Source organism: Meleagris gallopavo, chromosome 1 (genome assembly GCF_905368555.1).
Source record: "Meleagris gallopavo chromosome 1, MGAL_WU_HG_1.1, whole genome shotgun sequence".
Classification (NCBI taxonomy): Eukaryota; Metazoa; Chordata; class Aves; order Galliformes; family Phasianidae; genus Meleagris; species Meleagris gallopavo.
Window position 1 is genome coordinate 26,707,839 of NC_139404.1, and position 23,894 is coordinate 26,731,732.

The following is a 23,894-nucleotide window of genomic DNA, read 5'->3' on the forward strand; positions in this document are numbered from 1 at the left end:
CTTAATTTGGGTTTCAATATATTTGCAGTACCAGAGAAATGTTGACCCTGGAGCTGCTTTAATATTGCATGTCATTATAAATCCCACCACTGTTTCACCTCCTATGTGAACCGAGTTTTGGTTGTTATCTTGTTTTCCCATCCTCTGAGTACCCTTTGGCAGCATGAATATATTTAACAGTGCCAAGTTGGGTGTTGTGTTGTTGGCAAAGAATGTATCCTCCCACTAAGTTTTTTTATTCTAGAGGTTCACTCTTCTCTTTCTCTGAGGGCTGAGGGGTGACTGAAGGGAACACTGATCACTGTGCTGCGCTTGAAATGCAAATAGCAAACTGTAAGACCTTCTGGTCCTATAATGACATTAATGTGTTTGGGTGCACATGCTTCTGATCCACAGCTTCTCATTGCGGAACGGTGTGTCCATTGGAGGAAAAGGGCAAGAAATTTGTCACATCAAAATCATATCACAGCTTTGCTAATCACCCTGAGTCCCAACCAAGCTGCTGAACCCTGGGGTCTTCTCTAAGAGGACTGAAGCCACCTCTTTCCACAACTTCATTATTTTCTTTCCTGTATTCTACATGTGTATATACACCACAGATACAAGGCATGAATAGCTGCCTCCTGTCTTGGTCTCAGTTCTGGACACGATTAGTAGAAAGTTAGCCAAGGAATCCTTTCTGTGCGGAGTTGCTTGCTCTATGCACAGTAATTCATCTGTGGGTTTCTGAGCTTTACTTTGCTGCTCTGCCGTGCACTTCTCATTTGTTTGAGTGGCGTTGCTAAAGACAAATCTGTCTGTTTTGAGCTTGACCTCTGTTAGACTCCTGCCAGAAACCTGTAGTGAATGTGCAGGCTTCGTGGTGCAGGTGATGCCCTCATTTCTTTCTTTCTTTCCTTGTCCTGATACTCTGCAGGCTAGCCTTCTAGTGGATATTTCAAGATCTAATTTTGTCTTCCATATGTGCTCTAAAATGACTTATGAGTTCTGGCTATTTTCTACTGTATGTCAGATTTCAATCTTTTTTTTCTTTGTCCTAGAAGGGCTTTTTTTCTTTTCTTTTTTTTTCCCTAATCTCTATTCAAAAAGAGAAGAAAAAAAAAAAGAAAAAAACTCTTTATCTGATCTAGTAACTAAGTCATAAAAACTGGATGTCAGAGCAAAGTTGTATCGTAACAATGTGACAAGAGATATTGACTCTTAAGGAGAAAATTGATGTCATTCTTTCACGGAATTTAAAAATAAGACATCTCACAACTATAATAAGACATAGATTTTGTTAGCATACTAGTTCTGCAAATTCTTTAATTTTTATTTCGTTTGCACCAGGCATTCCAGTGCCATAGGGGAATTCGTACGTGTTTCATTCATAATCAGCTTTTTAAAACACATCTATTCATATTTAGTAAGCTGTTTCTGCTCTTAGATTTTTGTCTAAGAATTAATTGGGAAATTCTTAGTTCTTAATTCTTAGACAAACATTTTCAATGGGACTTTCTTGCAACTGTTAAAAAAGCCTGAAAAATTAGGTACTTGATTGGGGTGGAGGACACTTGGATAGTATCTTTTTGTCATAACGGGAATAAAATTACCTTCTTAATTTTTGCTTTGCCTGTTGACACTCTAAGGCATTGTATATAATTTTGAAAAAGATGCTAGCTGAAAAGAAGCTGTCCAATCCCTGAATTTTTCTGTGGAATCTTTCTGCCTGAGTGGGGTTGCTCTTTTCACGAAGTAGTCCAGCATCTGACGATAGGCACCAACAGTGTGGTGAAGATAACTTGGATTGCTTGCATAGATGGCTATCCTCTACTACAAGCTGCATTATTTCTTTCTCTGTGCCCTCCTGCTGCTTATGGGGAAGGACAGTGAATAGATAGGCAGCATCATAATTTTCCTGTCTATTTGCATATCCTAGGCTGCCCATCACAGAGTTAAGATATTCCAGTCTCAATCTGTAAGATTTTTATTTCATGACAGATATTATGCCTGTGTATCTAGGGAGCTAATGTGAAATGGATGGGCCCAGGCTTTTTTTGGTGGTTTCCAAAGTGTGAACAAGGGGCACAAACTGGAACACAGGGAGTTCTGTCTGAATATGAGGAAGAACTTGTTTACTGTGAGGATGACAGAGCAACGACCAGGCTGCCCAGGGGGTGTTGCTAAGTCTCCTTCTCTAGAGATACACAAAATCCGCTTGGATATTTTCCTGTGCAACCTACTATAGAGAACCTGCTTTAGCAGGGGGTTGGACTCAGTGATCTCCAGAGATCCCTTCCAAACCCCACGATTCTTTGATTCTGTGACCCAGAGCAGCTCTTTCTATTTCAGTATGCATATCTTTGGGTACTCTGTTTTTATGGAAAAATTTGGAGAGTAGGAGTAGCACTAAACTGAATGCGGATCATTCAGTACACATGCCTCAAAAAAAGGAAGTCTCGTTGCTGCAAGTTCTGCTCACATATCAGACTCTTTAGGGCTGACCAGGTGTGTTATCTCAAAGGGTTTTTCCAAAGGGGCGAATAAAGACCCCTGGCAGGGGTGATTCAGTAATGTCTGGCAAATTCTGGAAAGGATTTGACAAAAATGTACTTTGTTTTAGAAGTGAAGGAAGTATTTTGTCTTCAGAATTTACATGGAGTGTTTAGCTTAGCCTTACATATTGCCAAGCACTGACAGTGCTTCAGAGAATTGAAACATCTTAGGAAATAGGCATGTGTGCTGTTTCAGCAAACTCAAGTAGAACTTGTGCGTACACCCGAGGACAAGATTTATGCTCTTAAATCCTTCTATCACAGCATGTGAAGGACTTTTAAAACTTCCTGCTGATTTTACAGCTGAAGTAATTTATTTTTGTGATATTAAATTAAAAAAAAGTAATGCCTCATAGAGCTTGAGGGAAGATAATGTTGGTTTTTAGTAGCTTTTGTTTCCATCTGTGCAGTGGGAGATTTGTCCAGTTGCCATTACTTACAGTTATTAATGAAACAAATTTCACACAACCTTTCAAAATTGGCATACCATCCAAATTAAGCTTTTTTTTTTTTTTTTTTTCTGAACTGCTGCATGTTTTGGAATGTGCCATCCTGTAGTATAGAACATATCCCATTGTCTCAGTCTGAAAAGCTTGAACTTTCTGGCAAAGATTTACAAAGGAATTTTAGATTTCTGTGGTCTCTGTCAGCTAATAATATAATAATAGCTGCCGTTGCTTTAGGAGCATTGTAACACGGGCAGGAGGCTGCTTCTGTGCTGTGCCTAAGTGCAGTCACTGCCTGTGGTGGGGGAGACTCCAGGCGGAAGACCAGAGGCTAAAAGGGATTTTTGTGGCTTCAAATGTTGCATTTCCTTTCGTAAAAGAGTAGTTGCTTACTTAGCACAGCTGCACCGACAGGCTTCCTTTTTCGCTTTTACATGCAAAGATTTGTTTGTATAGCCCTGAGTTGTTTTTTCACATCCCTGTGAGATTTGTGTTTTCCTATCTGTGTTGGTAGATATTAGATAGCAGCAAGACTTCTGTCAGGTCACCAAGTGGTTTGCTGCATTTTGTCCCTTTGATAGCGTTAGAAAGCCATTTTCCTCTTCAAGTTCAAAATTAGACTTCAAAATGATATTGCAATTCAGAGAATCAAAATCACTATTGCTTAGTGTATTAGCTTGAGCGAGACAGCTTTTTAATTCAGAATTTCAGCTGTAACAAACATTGGGTTGAATGGCTGTATTGTCATCTGGCATGTCAATCAATTTTTAGCAATTGTAGGAAGGAGTTTTCCAGGCAGTTTTGTGATATTATGTGTTGATTCTGAGCAAAAAAAAAAAAAAAAGTAGCTGTCTCTTTTTTAGTGCTTACAGTGTAAGACTTAAATCTGGATTGCTTTAAGTATTTGGAAAGATCACTGCTCTGGTGGGTGCTTTGTTTCTCCAGCCCGAGGTCATGCCCATGCATGCTCAGCTTTTCTGGCCAGCAAGGCTGTGGGCAGAGCAGTGCGTGCCACTGGGTTTTAGTAAACAGCCTGCGTTAGCATGCTTTCTTCACTGTTCTACACTTACTGAACTTACTGGGATTACTATATGGAGTGTTGGATCTACAGACCCATTAAACTACTGAGAAATAAGTCTTGCCTTTTGTGACATGCTGGTGGTACAGATGGTAACAAAAATATTGGCGCTTTCTGCTTGCAGACGTCTGAGGTCAGCTATCTGTTAGTGGGAGCATTTGGAATAAAACAGTTTCTGTCCTTGAGGGTAGTTATGAGTAACAGACTAGCTGACAGCCTTCACCAGTATTTCCATTCATGCATAATAGGTCTGTTAGCGTTTCTTTCTTTTATATGAATCCTGTGTTTTAGATATTCTGTTCGTAACAGTGGCTTAACCTCTGACTCTTCCTTCAACTCCTTCTATTCTTAACTTTCCCTGCTAGTATATGAATTTTATTAAGAAGGAATCTTGCTTTATATTTTAATCAGGCAAATAATCAAAACTTTCTGTCTTTTTCAGTAATAGCTGGTTTTCGAGGAACAGTCCCACATGGCCTCTCACTGGAGATTGGAGACACAGTTCAGATACTGGAGAAGTGTGATGGTGAGTTCACCGGCTGGACTTCCACTGATAATGAAGGATCCTTTGGTGTTGACTTGAACACCATTGCTACTCATTAATTTTCTTAACTGAACAAATTTTTGAAGTCATCAATATAAAGAAAATATGGTGCTCAGGGACATGATTTAGTGGTGGGTAGTTAGAGTTAGGGCAGTAAGGTTAGGTTGCAGTTGGACTTGGCGATCTTTAAGGTCTTTTCCAAATGATTTTTTATTCGTTCATTAAATAGGTGTGTTTTTGTTATTTATTTGTTTGTTTGTTTGTTTTTAATTTTGGGATGATATACTATTAATCTTGTAAGAAACGTTTCTACAAAAGGCATAGGATCTATCATTTTGAACTGGGTAAGTTATGAATCTCGTAATGCAATCAAAACATTTAGATTATGAAGTTCAAAAATGATTTTAAAATGTTTACAATGAATATGAATCTATTTCCTCTTTTGCATTAGACTTCCTGTCTAATGCAAAATATATCTGGGTTGCATTGTTAGAAACATTCGGGGATAAAGAGTAAAAGAGTAATTCCTGAAAATAAGTGTGAATTAAGTAATCTAAATATGAGCTGGTTTAAACAAATTACCTCTCGTTATGTGGAAAGTACTCTAAATGAGTGCAGTCTGACATCACTGCATATTAGTTGTATCTGTCCAAAAGGAAAAAATGAAGTCTGTTTTACATATGGAAATGACTTGCATACTTTGAAAAACAAAAATGTTCTTTCTTCACAGGATGGTACAGAGGATTTGCCTTAAAAAACCCCAATATTAAGGTAAAGATCAATTACAGTTTTACACTTTGGCAAAAATGTGTATTTACTTTTAAAAAAGTTTATAGTCTCCGTGTAAGTAGATGACATTTACCCTTAAAAGAAAACTGGAGCTTAGTGTTAAGTATATTATTGATATTGCATGAATTAGATTTGGACAATGATTTCACTTCTCACAGGCTCTTGTGCATTCAGATGACTTTACAAATCCAAGGCTCTGGCAAACTTTCTTTTAATCTGATTTTTAGAAGCTGAGTTAAAGCGAAAAGACTACCAAGAATGGAAACTGAATAATGTTAGAAAAGTTAATTAATTAGACTATGCCTATTTTCTGATGGTATATATTAGTTCACAACAGTCATGGGAGATGTATGTGGAGTACCAGTTGAAAAAATTTTGTCTGTTTCCACATAAAAGAAGTTTTGTCTTTTTTCTCCTTGTTGTGTAATCTTTGATTTCCATGGGAGTGTAGCTGATAGAATTCACTGTTTGGTTTTTGTTGAGTTCAGACATGAAATATGATGTTATTCATACACTTATTTTCTTCAGCATTTGTTCATCTTGAATGCATTTTAGATGTTCCTATCTTAACTGTATTTCTGTTTTCTTACTTTCCTGTTGACTTACGTCTGTCAGTATAAAGTACTCGTTTTTCATATGGGAAACCATTTCAAGATTTCTTTTCCTTCAACAGTACTGAAATCACTTGTTTATTCTTTAACTCATGTTGTCATCTTAGTCATCTTATCTCCCTTTTTTTTTTTTTTTTTTTTTTTCCCCCTTTCCTAATTCATTTCCAAGCCTCTTCAGCTGCAAACTAGGGCATATGATATATAAATTTCAGAAGTTTCTAGGGGTTCCTATCATAAGTGTCACCAGTTTCTTGTGCCTAAACTTTCAGTCTCTGGTCACATAAATTTGTTTTGCTTTATATGGAGGATCAGTGTGAGAAATAAATTGAGCCAGTGTCTAATCTGACATTTACTACTTTGACCTCTTGATAAATATTACAATTTGATTTATGAGACTTGAGCAGTTGGTATTTATCGCATCTTCTGTGTCTTTTGTTGCAGTTCTCACCACATGTTTGCTGTCATTTTCTTTGTGGTCTGTCAAATGTGTTGATAGAAGTTATAAATAGGTTTTCTAAACATGACTTGATGTGTGAAGGAACGAGATAGATATTTTCTACTTTCATAGAAAAAAAGGAAGGCAAACAGTTTTCTGAACTGGATTTTTCAAGGGACCCTCTCCAAAAGTAAAATAAGAACACCTTGTAAGTCAGCTTATAATTGGTATTGCTCTGTCAAGATTCTCCCGTTGTTATTCCATCAGCTTGGATGCTCAGAGAAATTATCTGTGGCAGCTGGTCTGCAGTAACCCTGTGTATGCACCATCCTAATTTCTGGGACATTGTTACAAATGCCAAAGCTACACCTCTACTGTCCTTGGGAGATGCTCTCCTGAATTACTTCAAACTACTGAGGAGAAGGAACATTCTCAAGGGCAGCTGATATTACACAGTAGATGCCTTTTTTTCAAAGGTCTAACAGTGGTTTGTGTTATAAGAAAATTGGGCTGTACGTAGCTGGGATTGTAATAAGGAAGGGCACACTTATATTTTCCTTTTCTGCATTATGTAGCTACCAGTAGCGTATTATGTTCTAAGCCAGAATTTGGAAGTTGAATTGCTTAATTTTGCTTACCATTATGAAGGTTAGTGTGGTTTAAGTGCTGTGACACTGTTATCCATGCAAAAGAACAGTGGAGAACACTTAGCTAACTAGGAAGGACCACTCCTGTCTGAACACTGAGGCTTTTTGGTGTGCATTTACTGCACCTTTCAGGTTTGCTGCAAGGCACAGTAACTCCCAAATAAAGTTGTATTTATTAATCTATCTTTGTTTATTTTTATTGAAATTCATTAACTTCATTTATTTTGAAAATCGGTACTGAAGAGATCTTGTTAAGATCCTGTTGGTAAAAAATTTCTCAGGAGAAATATTAATAAATTATTTAGGATAAATGAGCTGTCAAGCAATCTTATACATGCTTTACAAGTTTATCTTCTAATTTTCTTAAGTATTGAAAGACTAAAACTCTACTGAAGGCATTTTTATTTCCTTTAGATCTGTACTGAGTATATATTGAATTCTTTTTTGTGTATGCTTGTTGGTAATTATTTGGAGGACTTTTAATTCAGCATGCATTTGCATATTAAATGGTGCTTTAAGATTACTCTCCAAACTCACTAAAGGGAATTTTTTTGGTTGTTTTTACCTAACCTATTTTGTTTTTCAGGGTATCTTTCCATCCAACTACATTCACTTGAAAAATGCATGTGTTAAGAACAAAGGGTAGGTGAAATTTTGGGGATTCACATATTTATACATGGTAACTTACTTGTGCCAAAGATCATTTGTGAATCTGGCAAGGAGTGATGCATTACAGTATCTCATCTTTAGCTTTTGGTCAGAAGACTTGAAATGGCTGTCCTTAGCTAACATGGTGCTCCTGCATGGTAATAAAATCAGTGTGATATATGCTTGAAGAACACGCAATATGGCTAGGAATATCAGTCTGTGTTGTCTGGAGTAAAGAGAAAACAATCACATCTTCACTGCCTGGTGTTAAGTTTGGTTTAGAAGGAAGTTATTGCCTTAATTAGAAATTATTCTGTACAGAAGCATTTGTTTAATATTAGTAGTGGTTTTCTTTAAAGAGACCGGCTCTACCTTGGCAGACAGCTGACATTTTACAAAAACAAATGTTAAGATTAAAGATCAATTCGGTGGCAAAAGATTTCACTAAAATTGTAGAAGAATAGAGATGTTCTTTTTCTTACTGCCTTCCTTCAGGTGATGAAAAGCAAATAGCTATTCTTGATAATGACTGATCTCATTTCATTTTTAGAAGAGTTAAAAAAAAAAAAAAAGGAACATCTGATTAAAATTAGTACAAAGTTTTTTAAAACTAGAATGTTCTGAGTAAAATAAAGTGATTTTTTTGGAAATTTAATACTTACTTTGAAAGTACCACTTTTAAAAAGTTATACTTGGCAGTGATGTTAACACAGTCTTTTCCAAAGTTTTATGTAATTTGGGAGTGTTCACATTTATGTAATGGTTTAAAACCTCTTTAAATAAAAGCATTTATTATCAAATCAGATGGAGGCCTAAAAAAACAGGTGTGGATGACTTTGATTTTGGGTGCTTGGATTAGTGTGTAGGTCAGCATTTCCTGACTGGCAAAAATGAACCTTGAAGACCTTTTTATATATTTAAGTAAATATTTGAATGTCTCATTAACACAGGTGAAAATGAGAATTGCAATGCTGCTCAAAAGAGTTGTTTGCTAGAGAGTTCAGTGTACCCATGTTTTATTATACCCTACAATCATTTCTCTTTTGAAAGTGATTGTAGATTAAACTGAAGGTTCAGTGAAATAAAATTGTTGTAAACTGTCAACAAAGCTTAAATGTAGAATAATTTTTTCTTAACAGACACCATGACAACATTTGCAGGGAGTTCAATCTTATTTGTCTGCATTTTCTTCAGTAGTCAGTGTTTCCTCTTCAGGTGATATACAGAGCATCAGGGCTGGGGGCTCTCACATTGTTATGTTAACTTGATGAAAGAGAAATTATATCATGAGAAAGGTACTTTAGGCATGAGTACAGACTTTTAAAATGTACTGTATGTAAGAACAAAGTGATAGCGGTGGTGGTGTATAAAGTGATGGTATGATTTAGACTTTGGTCTTGATCAAGCCAACTCAGGTTTTTCTTCCTCAGCATTGAAGAGTCAGGAACTCACTCGTACTGTACCAATTTTATTTTCAAGTTTAATATACTTTTTCAGCTGAAGAAATGACATTTTTTCTATAAACAGATGTATTTAAAAAGTGTGGCAGCAGTCACTGACTTGCAGTCTAACCTGAAGTGGCAAGATCATTTTGAAATCCTTTGAAAACCACGGGAATTACTTTGACATAAAAGTAGTGTTTGATGTGCTTATCTCATGGCAAAATACTTGCCTTGACTTCTCTAGGACCAATACTTTCCATGAGGATTAAAGAAAATGTATAAATAAAAAGTCTTGTGGGTTGAAGGAACTCCCTTGCAATTTAATTGACGTTGGTGTTGGCAGGAGGAAGTCTTTATGTTAGTAACCGTACTGTGATTTGTAATGCTTATGTAATACCATGTGTTCTTCTGCACGTTTCAGACAATTTGAAATGGTTATTCCAACAGAAGATTCTGTTATTACAGAGATGACATCAACTTTAAGAGACTGGGGAACGATGTGGAAACAACTCTATGTGGCAAGTACTTTGAATAAGTTGCTTTGATTGAATACCAGCTCGAAAGATCAGATATGTTGTTAAAATATGTTGTTTTTTCCTCCATGAAAAAAGAAAAAATATAATTAAAGGTAGTGGACAATTTGTGATTCTATTTTCCTATTGGATTTATTTGATTGCTGCTTTTCTATTTATTTTTTTTACTTGTCTTTTGTGGTTTAATGCTCACCTGACACAGTAAATAAGTCAAAGAATCTACAATTCTTAGTTTAATATAACTTTAAAAATAATTAAATGTGGAAATGTCAGACTCGTTGACTGGTATTATTATCATACCTATAGATTATAATAGCAGAACCAATACATTAATTGAGGGAAAATGATCTTCTTAATGTTTGAGTGACCAGAATATGTTTATGCAAAGATAAGAAGAAGAAAAAAAAGACTTAGAAAACACTATTAATAAACAGTATGAAATATAAAAAAGAACTGCATTTTCAGGCAAAGTATTATATAAATAACATTACATTTTCAGTTATGGAAAGTCCCTAAGCCAGTTGATTTGATTCTTGCTCATTTTCTTATAGATTTTATTTTCTTTTACATCTACGCATTCATAAGTACCAAGGGATGTCCATTTTACTTGACCAGGGTCACTTGTATGTGATGGAGAGATCAAAGGATGCCAGCTGTTGAGTCCTCACTGATAAAGGGAGTCAGAAGTGGTTCTTCATTAATAGTAATGAGCTAATTTTGGGCCTAGCAGTTACACACTTCTGAGGTGGCGTCTGGTACTTTGTCTCACACTTCATATATCTTCAGCAAAAGTCCCATGTTTCCCAGTTCTTATTTTCCTTATCTGGATATGTTGTGGTGCTGGTTCTTTTCTCTTTCTTCCTGACATCATCAGTTCTGTTTGCTTTGTCACCTTTGCTTGACTGAAATCATGCTTAAGGTACTCGTGGAGGGCCTGCTTTTGTTATGTAATAAAGTCCACAAGTCGGAATGGTTCAGAAGCAGCTAGACTGCTTCCTTTTTAGTGATGATTGTAGGAATTGTGTTCAGAGAGACTATTCAGAACCAGGTGACACTTCTGAAACCTGCAATTGGTACAGTGGCTAGTTTGCTTAATGAAAACTTTCCTGAAAGAACCTAAAAAATCATGTTGAATTCAGTGTTATACAGTATCAAATTAGACTTGACAGTCAAGCTAAAACGTTAAGCAGTATGAACTGTTTCTAAAGTGAGCTTCAAAACTATATTGAAATTTCTCTAGATTACAATGGGAAGTTTTTTCCTAACTGTCTTAAGCACATCTAAGTGTAATTGCTTTCTGTGCTTACATATGAGGAAGGATGTAAGTGGAAAAGGAGCAAAATTGCAATCTGCTTTTGCAGAGAACCAAATCTATAAAGCAGGCACATATGCTTGCAGGGCCACTCAGTGCTTTGAGATGTAAGAAACTCAGACAAATGCTAAACCTTTGGAAAAAAGGTTGCTGCCTTGAAAACGTTATTTTGAGCTTAGTGTTGTTGTGAAATACTAGCATGTCTCTTGTATTCTGCTAAATATTTTACCTCAGTAGTTTATCATCACATATCAAAACCAAAGATACACGTGCATTAGTAATTATTTGACTTGTTTTCTTTTTAATGAAAGATGAAATCGCTGTAACTAATGGAATACTGTGAGCACGAGCAGTCAGCCTATATAACGCTCCCATAAAGACTTTTTCAGTATTTTGCTTTTAGACACTATTTGTGTGACCTGTTTTTTTAGTTTTCTTTTACTTATAAAGTTCATATATTCTATGGTTCTTATTGAAGCTGACTTTTTCAGCAACCTTTTTCTTCATTGCTGTTATTATTGTGTGTTTAAAACACACTGATTTTCCTTTTATTTCCAGAAAGCCAAAAGAAACAATAAATCAGTGCTTATTTTAGCAAGCTTATGAAGTGAATGAATGTGAAATAAAAAAGGCAAATTTGTCACACAGCAGTGTTTTTCAGAGCTCGTGGAATATAAAGTATACTGACAGAGAATAATGATGCTTCTAAGTGAATTTTAGTTTTTCGTGGCAATTATCTAGCAGTCATAGCTGAAATTTGATTTTGTCATTTTTTTCTTAGGAAGAAGTAAAAGGGAAATGAGTGGCTTAGGGTGATTACTTTTTTGTGTTTTTAGCGAAATAAGCAGAACAGATCTGAATTTTCAATGGTTTTTTTGTGATATGTCGCTTAATGGAGGTTGCCATCATTTTCTCAAGCTACAGTTTCTTAGAAAAATTATATTAAGTAAAACTGCCTACAGTAAAGTGAAGGAAGAGTTAAAAGAACTTCTGCTGTTAGGGAGGAAACCATCATGGGAAATGGTTTATGTCATTAACTGGTATGTAATTAGAGTAGGAGGATGTGTTTTATTCATATTCATGTAATTTCTTCTATTTTGCAGTTAGGTGAAGTAGAACAGTCTGAGAGAGATTTCTGTCTACATGAGTCTGTTTATTTACTGTTAGGCCACAGTGCGTACATTTATGTTCCTGAAAGAATTAAAAGAACTTTAATGCTGTGTGATTCAGAGTTTGAATTCTAGGAGCTATTCCCTTTTGATCCCTTATGTGTGTGAGTTCAAATGGTCTTGAATTACACTGTCATGGTTCCAGTTTTGATGAAAGGACATATAATGAAAAAGCTTTCAGAATAAAACAGTGGTGTGACATTCAACAATTTTTTATTGAATCTTTGTCATATCTGTCATATAAATCAGACTGTGTAAATGTGTGGTGTTAGGAATTTGAGTGAAATTATGGAGTGTGGACAGTGCAAAGGCGTTATAAGTTCTGAAATGATTTTATGCACATGTGCATGCATACATACAGGTGAAGAGGTCAAAGCAGAGAGAGGAAGAGAATCATGACTAACTAAGGGAATAAGGATGGAATGATACCGATTTCCATATCACATCTGTATTCATTAGGACTGTCAGTTGGTGTAGATGCAATTCTTTATTTATCTCACAGAGAAATGAGGGGGATCTCTTTCACCGACTGTGGCATATAATGAATGAAATCCTAGACCTGCGAAGGCAAGTCCTGGTTGGCCACCTCACCCATGATCGAATGAAGGATGTGAAGCGACACATCACTGCTCGTCTGGACTGGGGCAATGAGTGAGTAGCTATAATTGTAGAAGAAAATAGTGTAATCTCATTATAATACCGGTTTTAGGCTCAATATAGAATGTTGAAATAAGGAACAAATTTCTGACAGATATTGCTTTTCTTTGTGGATTTTTTCTTCATAGTTTTTCTGTCCACTATGTTTTAGCAGTGAAAAATGACTTACAGCTTTTTCTTTCTTTTTTCCTTCCACTAAAGAGACATACTTGCTTCAATTTATTTTACACAGCACTGGTATGACCTGCAAGAGAAGTGCAGATAGTATGCTGGAATACTAGATTTCTGCAGTTTCCTTTTAAGTCTTTTAAAAACATATCTGCCCAGATTCTTATGTGGCATAGTGTAGCATAGCTCACTGTATTAACTGAAATTATATTGGCTGACACTACTTAATCTTCTTGATCTGTGTTCTACGATTCAGTATCTACTTAAGCATCTCTAGTATTCATCTTTATACTATTCTACCCATCTTTCTTTTATTCCAGTGACAAATAAAAATTGATAACCCCAGTTATATTCTCTTTTTTTTTTCAAAGAAAGAAACTTTCTTTTGTCTTAAAACCGTGCTACTTCAAATAATATCTCTTCTGTATTACTAAATACAGCATAAAGACTTGTAGGGATAGAGAAATGTTAGCATAATGCATGATGATGAAAATGATTTCTAAATCACTTTCTGAATACAGCTTTCACAGATCTTGGTACTATCTTGCATAATTTGGAAGGCCAGTAAGCTAATCTTTGTTCCAGATACCTCAGCCATGAGAATAATACACCCAAGAGGCTACTCTTAACTCCAGTATTACTAGTGAAAACAACAGCACAGATTAACAACATTGTGACATTTACAATGTCAGTCAAAACCAGCATGAGATTGCGCTCTTGAAGCAATGAATTATCAGAATCTTGTCATTCACTTGTAAAGAAGTGTGTGCTTGGTATGGTTGGGCAGCTGAGTAGTATGGAAAATGCAAAAATGGAATGTTCTACTGTTGACCATATTGGCATACATGTCTTGCTTTTGGTGCTGATTTTGCTTTGAGTTCAGAAATCTGAGATCAGATGAAATAGGCTCCTCAGACAGTAAATTTTGCTGCTGTTACTTACAGCATGCTTTGCAGTGGTTCCTCCATAGTAACACTGTGTTGCTACATCTATAGCCCTTTGCTTACATATATTATATTTGTCTCCTCAGTGCAGCACTCCTGGCTACTTTGCTAGGTCCCTGGGAATGAAAGGACAAGTGTAAGATTGGTATGTGCATCAGGAGTTATAGGAGCACAGATGGTTGCAGTGTTGTATTTTATGAAGTGGGCATTTGTCACCTCAAACTTGAACCCAGCTATTATATCTGAGCTGTTTTTGAACCAATGATGTCAGGCAGTCAGGCAGGAACCCTGAGTTTTAAAAGAATCTCTTTTTGCTTTCAACCCATTATTCTTTTCTGAAAGTAACAAGGTTGTTTTGTGGGTCTGCTTACAGCAAAATTAAGCTTCTTCCAGCGCAGGAGTTCATTTTAACGAAGAAGACTCAGCACCCATGAAAGCTGATGTTTAGGACAAAAACAGAAATGGCTGTAAATTGTTTTGAAAAAATTGTGCTTCAAACAGAACAAGATAATGAGAATCAGACTTTCCTCAGCTTTCTAAGTTTACAAGTAGGGAGTGTAGTGCAATATTTCCTAAACAAGTTTTCTGAGATCAGATGTTTGAACCCTTAGTTTTATGTATCAGTAATAAAACCACTTTGCACCCACTTGTGTTTGTGTCAGAGTTACATCTGTTAAGCATATGCCATGCATACTTCTCATCATGTTGTTTTCTTTTAATCAAGTTTGAGCTTGTATTTATTGTAGTAAGCAGCAAAAAGAATGCTACTAGCAGTTTTGTTGGACATCAGATTTTATTGGTCATCTCTGAGTTCATTTCCAATGCATCCTATCATCCTACTGTGGCAAATCTTTCTTACTTCATTATTTATAAACCAGCCTTACAGTTATTTCACTCTTAAGGTCTCTTTGAAAAATAAAGGATGTTCTGTTTTTGTTGATAGATTTTTTATTTTCTTAAGAATTCAATTTCCATAGAATTTGAGTGCATGAGGAGGAATTTATAGTTTTCTTCTAAATACCAGATAAAACTTATTCAAAACCTTTGAGAGAAACTGTGAAAGCACAAAAGATGGTCCAAAATCTAATTTTGGCTTGATTAAATCTATAAAAAATCACTTAATGAGCTCTAAAGATGTATTTTTTGCCTAACAATGTCAAGTCTACTTTCATTTAGCATGAGTGAAAGTGATATGATTTATAGTAAGTACTTTTTGAAAGCTTTCTATAGAGAAAGTACTTCACATCTGAAGTGTGGAGCTTAAAAACAAACAACAAAAAATGAGTGCAGCCATTGTATACAGGCAGAGTTTACTTTACATAAATGAGTATGTCTGCCATGGCATCCTTTTTCTAAAAAGTGTGAATTTCAACCTCATTTGTTTCCAGCTTTTCAACTTGAAGGAGATGGAATGGATCATGTCAGATCCATCTCTCTTTGCCTTCCCTTCTATTTAATTTCTATCCGATCAGCAGGGTAAACCACTCTCTAACAATTTTTGAAAAGTTGAAATAACTTTTGGCATCGAGGTGCTGTTTCCAAAATCTCTTCTTTAGCCCGTAGATTCTTCAGTCAAACTCTGACTAAATACTACTCAGTAGTAGAACTAATTGAATTTCAGGGGATTCTGAAAGCACTGCTATCTGAAAACCTAAGTATCTGTGATACTGTGATGCACAGTGGCACAATAGATACTGTGCTCAGAATTGTGGCAATTTCTGAAGTCATCAGTTCCCGTTCTTTAAAAGCAAATATTTTTAAGTTTTCTAATCTGTTATTTTTTCTCTAAATTCAGCATGACTACCCCATATATGATCTTTATTACTTGCTGCTATGCTGAAAATATTTCTTTATTCCTGTTGATTGAAGTGTATTTAATTATTTCATTCAGGAGACACGGCCAAGCAGCTTTGATGCAATACGGTCCAAATTTAAAATAAACCGATGATTTGACATTGTATGGATTTTCTTTTTGTATTATCTTCTGCGGTTGTCATTCAAAATGACAATACCAGTGCAATTCTCATTGTGTTATGTCCACAGTAGTACTAAGGATGGTATCCACTGCACATTTCCTGTGGTGTGAAATGGAATTAAATGCTGTGGGAAAAGATATTGCATTATTGTTATGAAGAGAAGAAAAGAGAGAAATCATGCATGAACTTCAAAAAAGCCCCCTAACATGTTCGGAGTACCAAGTATTTCCTTTGTTAAATGGAATGTTGATGTTAAATGAAGAAAATTAGTTAAATTTCTTGATTTATTTCCTTTGTATGTAGAAACTACTTACTGTTAGTCTAGTGCTTTATAGTATCTCTTTATTTCTCTTTTTTCTCATACAGACAACTGGGACTTGACTTAGTTCCAAGAAAAGAATATGCTATGGTGGATCCTGAAGAGATCAGCATTACGGAGCTCTACAGGCTGGTATGTGAATTTAATACTCTGTTCTTGTGCTGACAGATTACATGCTGAGGTTTTCATGATAACTTTCTTCTACTTAATCAAAAGTACTTTTTTTGCTCATATACACTGGAATTTGCTAATGCAATGGGTTTTACTATGATGAAAGAAGATTTATTTTTAATATTTTTTTCATCTCTTCCTCTGCATGGGATGCTTTGATTTTATATCGTCTGTCTGCACACATGTACATTCCACATGTTATTTACTCACAGCTTTGTTTTCTGATATATCATTAAATTTATGAGTTCTAACATGAATTTAATCATCAATAAAAGCTTATGAGACTCTTCATCATTAGTACTTTAACTGGCCCATGAGTCCCATTAGATAACATTAGTGGAAATAACATACTTGTGGTACAAGTATTGTTATGATTAATCATATTGGCTTGTTGATCTCTTCTAATACATTAATGTTAATGGCAGCTGAGCTATGTAGAACAGCTCTCCTTTGGGCATGAAAGCCCATCTTGATTTTGTAAAAAGTGTACTGGTATTTCTTATTCTGGTGTTATATCAAATGAGGTCTAAGAAAGCATTCCAATTCATTTCTATAGACCTTGGCTCATAGTACTATCGCAGTTACAGTAATAGAGTTCTGAGTCTTACTTGCTTAAAACTAAACTTTTATTTAAATTAATTTTTATTTATACTAATGCATGTATTTAACGCACAATGTAGAATGTAGGGAAATTGTGATAATTTGTTATGGAGCCGAAAATTTAATATGTTTAATAATTTTTACTGATAGATTTTGAAACTGGATGCTGTCGAATCAAATAGTATTTATTCACTCTGGAATCAGTATACCTTTGGGCAGATTCAAAGTCATATGTAATCATATGGAATTATATTGAAGCACTAAGTGACAAACACTGAGAAGCCATCAATCATAAGAAGAAACATACAGAGGAAGAGTAATCCAGAAAATTAATGATGAAACTTGTGGATTGCACTTTCAAAAATAAAGAGAAAAAAAAGATCCAAAAAAAGTTTGGTTTGGGGGCTCAGTAACTTATAAAGATTGCTGTTTTAAAATTGGTTTTGGTATGACATAAGAGAAAAACAGTAAAACTTAATTGGTGACTAAAATGGTAAAGATATAAACTGTAAAGTCAAATCAGGAGGGCATAGTAACTTCTGCATAATGTTCTGCCAACGATTAGAAAATACGGGAGTAATTTTTTCCATTTAAAAATACTTCTATGTAGTCTTTAGCCAAAGCATTCTTTGTGTGTTTGATTAGTAGAATATCAGATCATTAACTATTTAAACCAGCTATGAAATACAGTAGTAGTTACAGCACGGACATTTAAAATGGGTTGGAATTCTTGAAGCAGAAAAAAGGCAAACTTCTAGAGGTTACTGCTTTTCCAAGAGACAATTATGATGCAGTTGGCAAAGTGGCTTTCATACTTTCTCCTTCTCACATTAAGAAAAAAAAATAGAAAGAACAAAGCACTGTTACAAATTAATACTGAATTAAAAGCTTAAAAATTGGGAATAAGAAAGTAATCCAGTATGGTATTTTTTTTGGTTTGTTCCTAGATCTTTACGTTTAATTCAAACTGACTGCTGTGTTTTTTGTGATATGTTTAGATGGAGCATCGTCATCGAAAAAAAGACACGCCTGTACCAGCCAGCAGCCACCATCTTTTTGTTCAGATGAAGAGTCTAATGTGCTCCAATCTGGGAGAGGAACTGGAAGTAATCTTCTCCCTCTTTGATAGTAAAGAAAATCGACCCATCAGGTAGCATATAATTTTTCAGTGGGATACTGATTTTAAATTGTCACTGCGCACTGTCTGTTTTGATCTTGGTAATAAATTCCCCATTTAGAGACAATATTTTTTTTTATTTGTCTTGTAATCCAGTTCCTGTACTTAATATTTGCCAATATCATTTTGGATTTAAATAATATATTTTTCTCTGTCTTTTTTACTTATTTCAGTTTTCAGCTGGTTTTACTTGAGAGGGAACATTTATACACCTGTGCATACGGACTGAATATTAGTTTTGTGACTCAAAAGTTATTTTTTAGTATCTCTATTTTCCTTTCTCCTAATCAGTGCACATTCAAACTTACAACTGTTGCTTGCTCTGTAATATTTATAAGATGAATTCTCCTAGGTACCTCAAACCAGAGAGCTTAGTGAGTTATGAAATCTTTTTATAATAGGAGCCTGAGGTGCATGCTCTTAATGAAGCAGTCAAACCCGATCTCACATCCATTTAGGGTTTGCTGGCCTTTTTTTCATCTGGGATTTGAAGTGTAACCATTCTTCTGCTTATCCTAGAGCTGAAATCCTTTTAATTTTTAAATGTTCAGTACTTATTTCTATTCCTAGCATGTTTCTGGCCAAGAGAGAGGATCTGGGAATGAACAGGATCAGAATCTTGAAGCACTTAGCAGATTCGATTTGTAGGGGGAGAGCAGAGCTGGTGGATGAGCCTTCTGAGTTCCGTATGAGAAATATGGCAGGAAGATTGAAGGAGCAGTGCCACACTAAACGCTCATACACTGGTGATGAAAGACTGGTCAGAAGGCTCTCATTCAGAATTTGCTGCTGGTCATTATTTGGCATATTACTTTGTGTATTCTTTCTGTGTTCTCACTACAGGTACTGGAGGCAACATACCTCAGTCTGATTTAAGGGTAGCCACTGGAGAAATGAAAGACTAGCCTTAAAAACAAATCGCACTTTAGATAAGTCAGAACACAAATGCACAAATAGAAATAAAACCTTTAATAGTAAGCCTGTTGATAGGATAAGAAGTGTTATTCAGAATGTGTGCAAAGCCATGACTGTGTACTAATTGTCTTTATACACGTGGTAATAGGAATTTGGGGTGTGCACATGCACATTAGACTTAATTTGGCAAAATGATTTGTGTGCTATGTAGTTGTACAAAATAGCTACCCACTATTTTGAAGGAAGTTTATACTGAATAAATTGATTTTTATAGCTAATGAAATCTTTAAATTGTTAGAACATTAGCTGCTAAATACTGACCTGGAATGCACTTTGGACATTAGTCACCAAAAACAATTTACTGTCATTTCTGAGAATTAAATGTGCATCGGGGCACACCTTTTGTGTTCGTTTCAGTGAATGGCATAGCAGGTGATGGATTTAGATGAGAGCTTCAGACCTTGACAGAAAACAATTTGAGTGTTATGGATTGCTGAAAACAAGGTTATGGCAGTAGTGGTTGTATGAAAGCAAATGGATTGGATTTCACATTCACATGAAAGCACAAATTCTAGAGCTGTTTGTCACATGCTTGCTGTGATCTGACCTTTAGGTATTGATTCCTGACTCCAGTGTCTATTTGCAGCTGCTTTATTTTGTGTGAACTTCCTCATCTCATTACTGACAAACCTTGAAGAAGTGTGTTGTCATGAATCCAAACTGCCTTCTGGAACATGGGAGGAATGACAAGATGAACTTTGGGGAAGCAGTTTGTTACTATCTGTAAAACAAACACGCACACCTCCACACCTCTCACAAATTAAAAATCTGGGAAACACATTGAAAAAAATGAAAGCAAGGGAGTTTTCATAAGAATGGATTTAATTTCAAGGTATATATGTATCACAGCATGAGTTGGAACGCAGATGTGTCCAAGCTGTGGTCTTTGTGGACTAGATATGCAAGCGTTGTCCAAGAGTTAAACCAAGGCTAGTTGGGCTTGCTGACATGGCTTTTGTGCTCTTGCTTAGTATGTGCATGGCTGTAGTTTCCACACCTAGTCTATATTTCGGTCAGTTGAGTGCTTGTTAGAGCATGTAAGTTAGTGTAAAGTCTTGTGTATATGTACACCGCAATATGATATTTCGTTCAATACAAATTGGCAGGATATTTCAAAGAGCTTTATGCCCTTGCTAGTGTTGACACATGCATGCAATAAACCCTGAGGAGATGATGTGTGAGAAGAGATTGTGTGCACAATCACTGGTTACTGAGCTTCACACCGTGCAATGAAGACAAGGCCTACTGGCAGTAAGAGATATGTGAGCTGCAAAATGTGATACCTGGATAGATGTAATCTTCTGCTAGTTCTGGATGATAGTAGCATGTCAAAAAGCTGTGTTTAGCATTACCTTAAGCTGTCACAACCTACCTAGGTGATTTGTTTATTGATTTCCTGAGTCATTGCTAAGCAGCCCACGAGAAAAAAGCAATAAAAATACTAGATGAAACTCTTGTTAATACCACAGATAAAAGTGAGAAACCATATATGGCAATTTATGTTCTGAAACAGAACATCTGACAGATAAAAATATGGGAATATACATCACTTATAATGTATGTCTTCAATTTCGTGGTTACAGTATTAGAATGGGGGGTTTCATTTCCTTGGGATTTTTTACTTTTACTTAAATTTTAGTTTTGCAAGCACTACGTGTGTACCAAGCTTTCCTCAGGGGGTAATTCTGCTTGTTTGAACGTGACATTTGGAATGCATAGTGTTAAGTACAAGTCCAGAGGTTAAAATTGCTCCAAAAATATGACTTTGTATAGATTTCAATCTGGTGTTTATTGTCCAGCTGATGTAAATATACATATAATGGGTGATCTTTGTTGCCTCTTAAAGGAGTTCTTGTGGAGAAAGTAAAAAGAGAAGAATTGAGATTTAATCATAGAATTTCTGTTCTGATATTTTTCTATCTTAAGACTACCTTAGCTTCTTATCAGATCAACCTGCAAGCATATGATCTCTGTATATATTTATTTCACTTTTTATTAACCCCAAATTCATGCAATTGAAATAGCAGCTTTAAAAACTGTTGGGGGATTAGAAGCAATATTGCCTGTACTTTCTTGTTGATAGATTGAGTGTTTTTTTCCAAACCATTCTTTGTTCTACATTACCTGTTTCATACATTCTGAAATCTTTTGCACAGAAAAGTTTGTTCAAGTATTGTCAGTAAAATGAATTGCAGTTGTAGGTACCAAGGCGAGGCAAGTATCTACAGAACAGTAATGCTTTAGGAAGTTTGAGTCTAGTAATTTTCCTTGTCCAGCTGCAGACTAGTGCAAGAAAAAGCAGACTGGGTGTAGGATTCTCTGCTCTTAAACAATTAGCAACATTCAAGAAGGAATGCAGAATGTTTCGTCTCCAGAGAAGCAGACTCTACAACCTCTCTAGGCAGCCTGTTCCAGTGCTCTGTTCCAGTGCTCTGTCATCCTCACAGTCAATTTTTTATCCTGTTCAAAGAATATACTCGATACTTTATTGTGACATATATTAATAGATTATAAAATGATCTAAATCTATTTGTATATTGCTGCAGAATTTGTACAGAATACTTTCATTATATTTGGAGTGTTTAAAGATTTTTGATGAGGATGTAATTTGTTGCATGCATAGAACAATATGATCTTATGATCGTTACAGAATTTACAGCTATTATTTTTTTTCTGATCAACTGTGCTGTGAAATCATTTGAAAGGTTTTCATTTTCCTCTTCCTTTATTTTAAATCTATCTGAGTTTATTAATAATGTGGATAACGTACTGCTGTGGGAAGGTCTGAGCTTCAGGGAAGGAAAAAAATAAAAGGGAAGAGAAGGGTACTCAACATAGGGAAGCTGTGGTTTAATAGCTGAGCTTTATATTGAAGTACAAGAAGAAGGCTGTCCTTAGGACATTGTAAAATTGTAGTTTTCTGAGACAATATTAAGAACTCTCATACTTAGAATACTGTCACTGAAAAATGATGGAAAATGAAACTTTTTTTTGGTTGCTATAGTTATAGATTCTTTCTGAAAAAAAGCATACCATAGCAACTGTGTCAAACCAAGTTACAAGCAGAAAGCCTACTGTGTTAACAGGTCTTGCATTTGACATAGTGAGGTTAGAATTCTGTCTAGTAATAAAATATAACATAGTGATGAGTAAGAAGAATATTGTTGTATAGATATAAAACAGAAAATAATCTTGAATATCAGCGCACAGCTTTTGTCTAATTCTCATGTCTCCTATGGTTCACTTTGGGAACTAAGTTCAGTATGTCTCCTTGGCAGGGCTGGATTTCTACACTGCAGTGTTAGCCACTGTTTTTCTTTATAAAGACAACCAGATGAGAAGGAGAATACTAGTGATTGCGATTCCCTTTATAAAATATTTTAAGGATGATTGCTCTAGCTTAAGAGACAGTCCAGACTCCCTGAAAGATAGGGTATGCAAATCTAAATATTTGAAGGCATAGCAAGAAACTGAGCATAGACCTTTCTTTCTTGAAGAACTTAACCTGTTAATATGATTTTCAACTACACCACAACTTTGTTGCTCTTTAAAAGAAAATAAATAAACATCAAAAACATCCAAAATGGTTTAACCACTCTTCATATTTAAATTCTATATATGCTCCTCGCCACTTTCTCTAAATTGATTTTGTTTAATTAGAAAATTGTATAATATGTTATCACGTGGAAAGTCTGTAAAAGTAAAAGAAAAAGGAAGATACTTGAGAGCATAAGAAATGTATTGTTTAATAGCTGAGCTTTATATTAAAGTGCAAGAATAAGGTTGTCCTTAGGCCATGGTAAAATATTAGTTTTCTCAAGCAATATTAAGAACTGCCTTGATTAAAAGACTTCTGATTCATGCTCTGGAATCTGTTTAGATGGAGTTATCTTGTGGAGTAATGAACGAAATTCCAAGATTAAGACTTCTGCCAATGCTTAGCATTTCTTTTTTGTTTAATTTTAGAAGGTTTCATGATGAATACATGGACTGTATGATTTGAATACATCTCTGAAGACGTGAATTTAAGATCTTTGTTTGAATTATATATCTAGGCTTCTACTACAGTTAGTTTTAGTCAGTGAAGTTTAGAAACATTCAGCCAATAAAATGTCTGTATGTCCTTGGCTTTTTAGAATCCATCAGTTCGGTTGATTAAAGAGCTGCCCAGTATACCCTGAAGTAATTTTGAGCTGAATCCATCCTATTTCTTTCTTGCTTTCTATGTGGCTACTTTAGGTCTCCACAAAGTTTGAGCCTTCAAAATCAGAAATAATTGTTGTTGAAATAAAAAAAAGATATGGATATTCAATGTTACTTATCTGACTTCTTGCCATTAGCCTCTCACAGTGGAATCTATAAAGAGAAGTTCCCTGAATTTGCTCTTAAAATATTTGCAAAGAATTTTACAGTAGGGGAATAAAAAAATTGTGGTACACGTATGTACAAATTTAAAATTGTTGCTTCAGTGTATTTTGAAATTGTTTTCTTAATTAAAAAAAGGATTATCTGAAGGACTCTTTTGTTGTGTTTAAGGAATATTGTTCCAATAAACTGATCTTTTGATTGTGTATTGACCTACAAGTGCATTTGTAGGCAAGTACCTGTTAAAGTAATTAGGATGCAGAAATTAAAATTGTAAAAATATTTTTCTGTTTTTGATAATGTATCTTAGTATTTTTAGTGCTTTGAATAAAAGGAAGATTAAGTAAATTTTA

At 35.2% G+C, this 23,894-nt stretch overlaps 1 protein-coding gene across 7 annotated transcripts in view; it reads left to right on the forward strand.

Annotated features, from left to right (window-relative positions):
- The window catches only part of DOCK4 (dedicator of cytokinesis 4), a 237,028-nt gene that overhangs the window by 73,326 nt on the left and 139,808 nt on the right, over nt 1–23,894 (forward strand). For 6 of the 7 annotated variants that reach the window (XM_085219421.1, XM_085219388.1, XM_085219398.1 and 3 more), the window contains exons 2-8: nt 4,501–4,584; nt 5,333–5,373; nt 7,672–7,727; nt 9,597–9,693; nt 12,692–12,840; nt 16,301–16,385; nt 18,023–18,174. In XM_085219421.1, the coding sequence (XP_085075547.1) occupies nt 4,501–4,584; nt 5,333–5,373; nt 7,672–7,727; nt 9,597–9,693; nt 12,692–12,840; nt 16,301–16,385; nt 18,023–18,174 (664 nt within the window). Of the gene's footprint in view, nt 1–3,996; nt 4,151–4,500; nt 4,585–5,332; nt 5,374–7,671; nt 7,728–9,596; nt 9,694–12,691; nt 12,841–16,300; nt 16,386–18,022; nt 18,175–23,894 lie in introns of those variants that run through there. The other variant, XM_085219415.1, reaches the window with a different exon arrangement.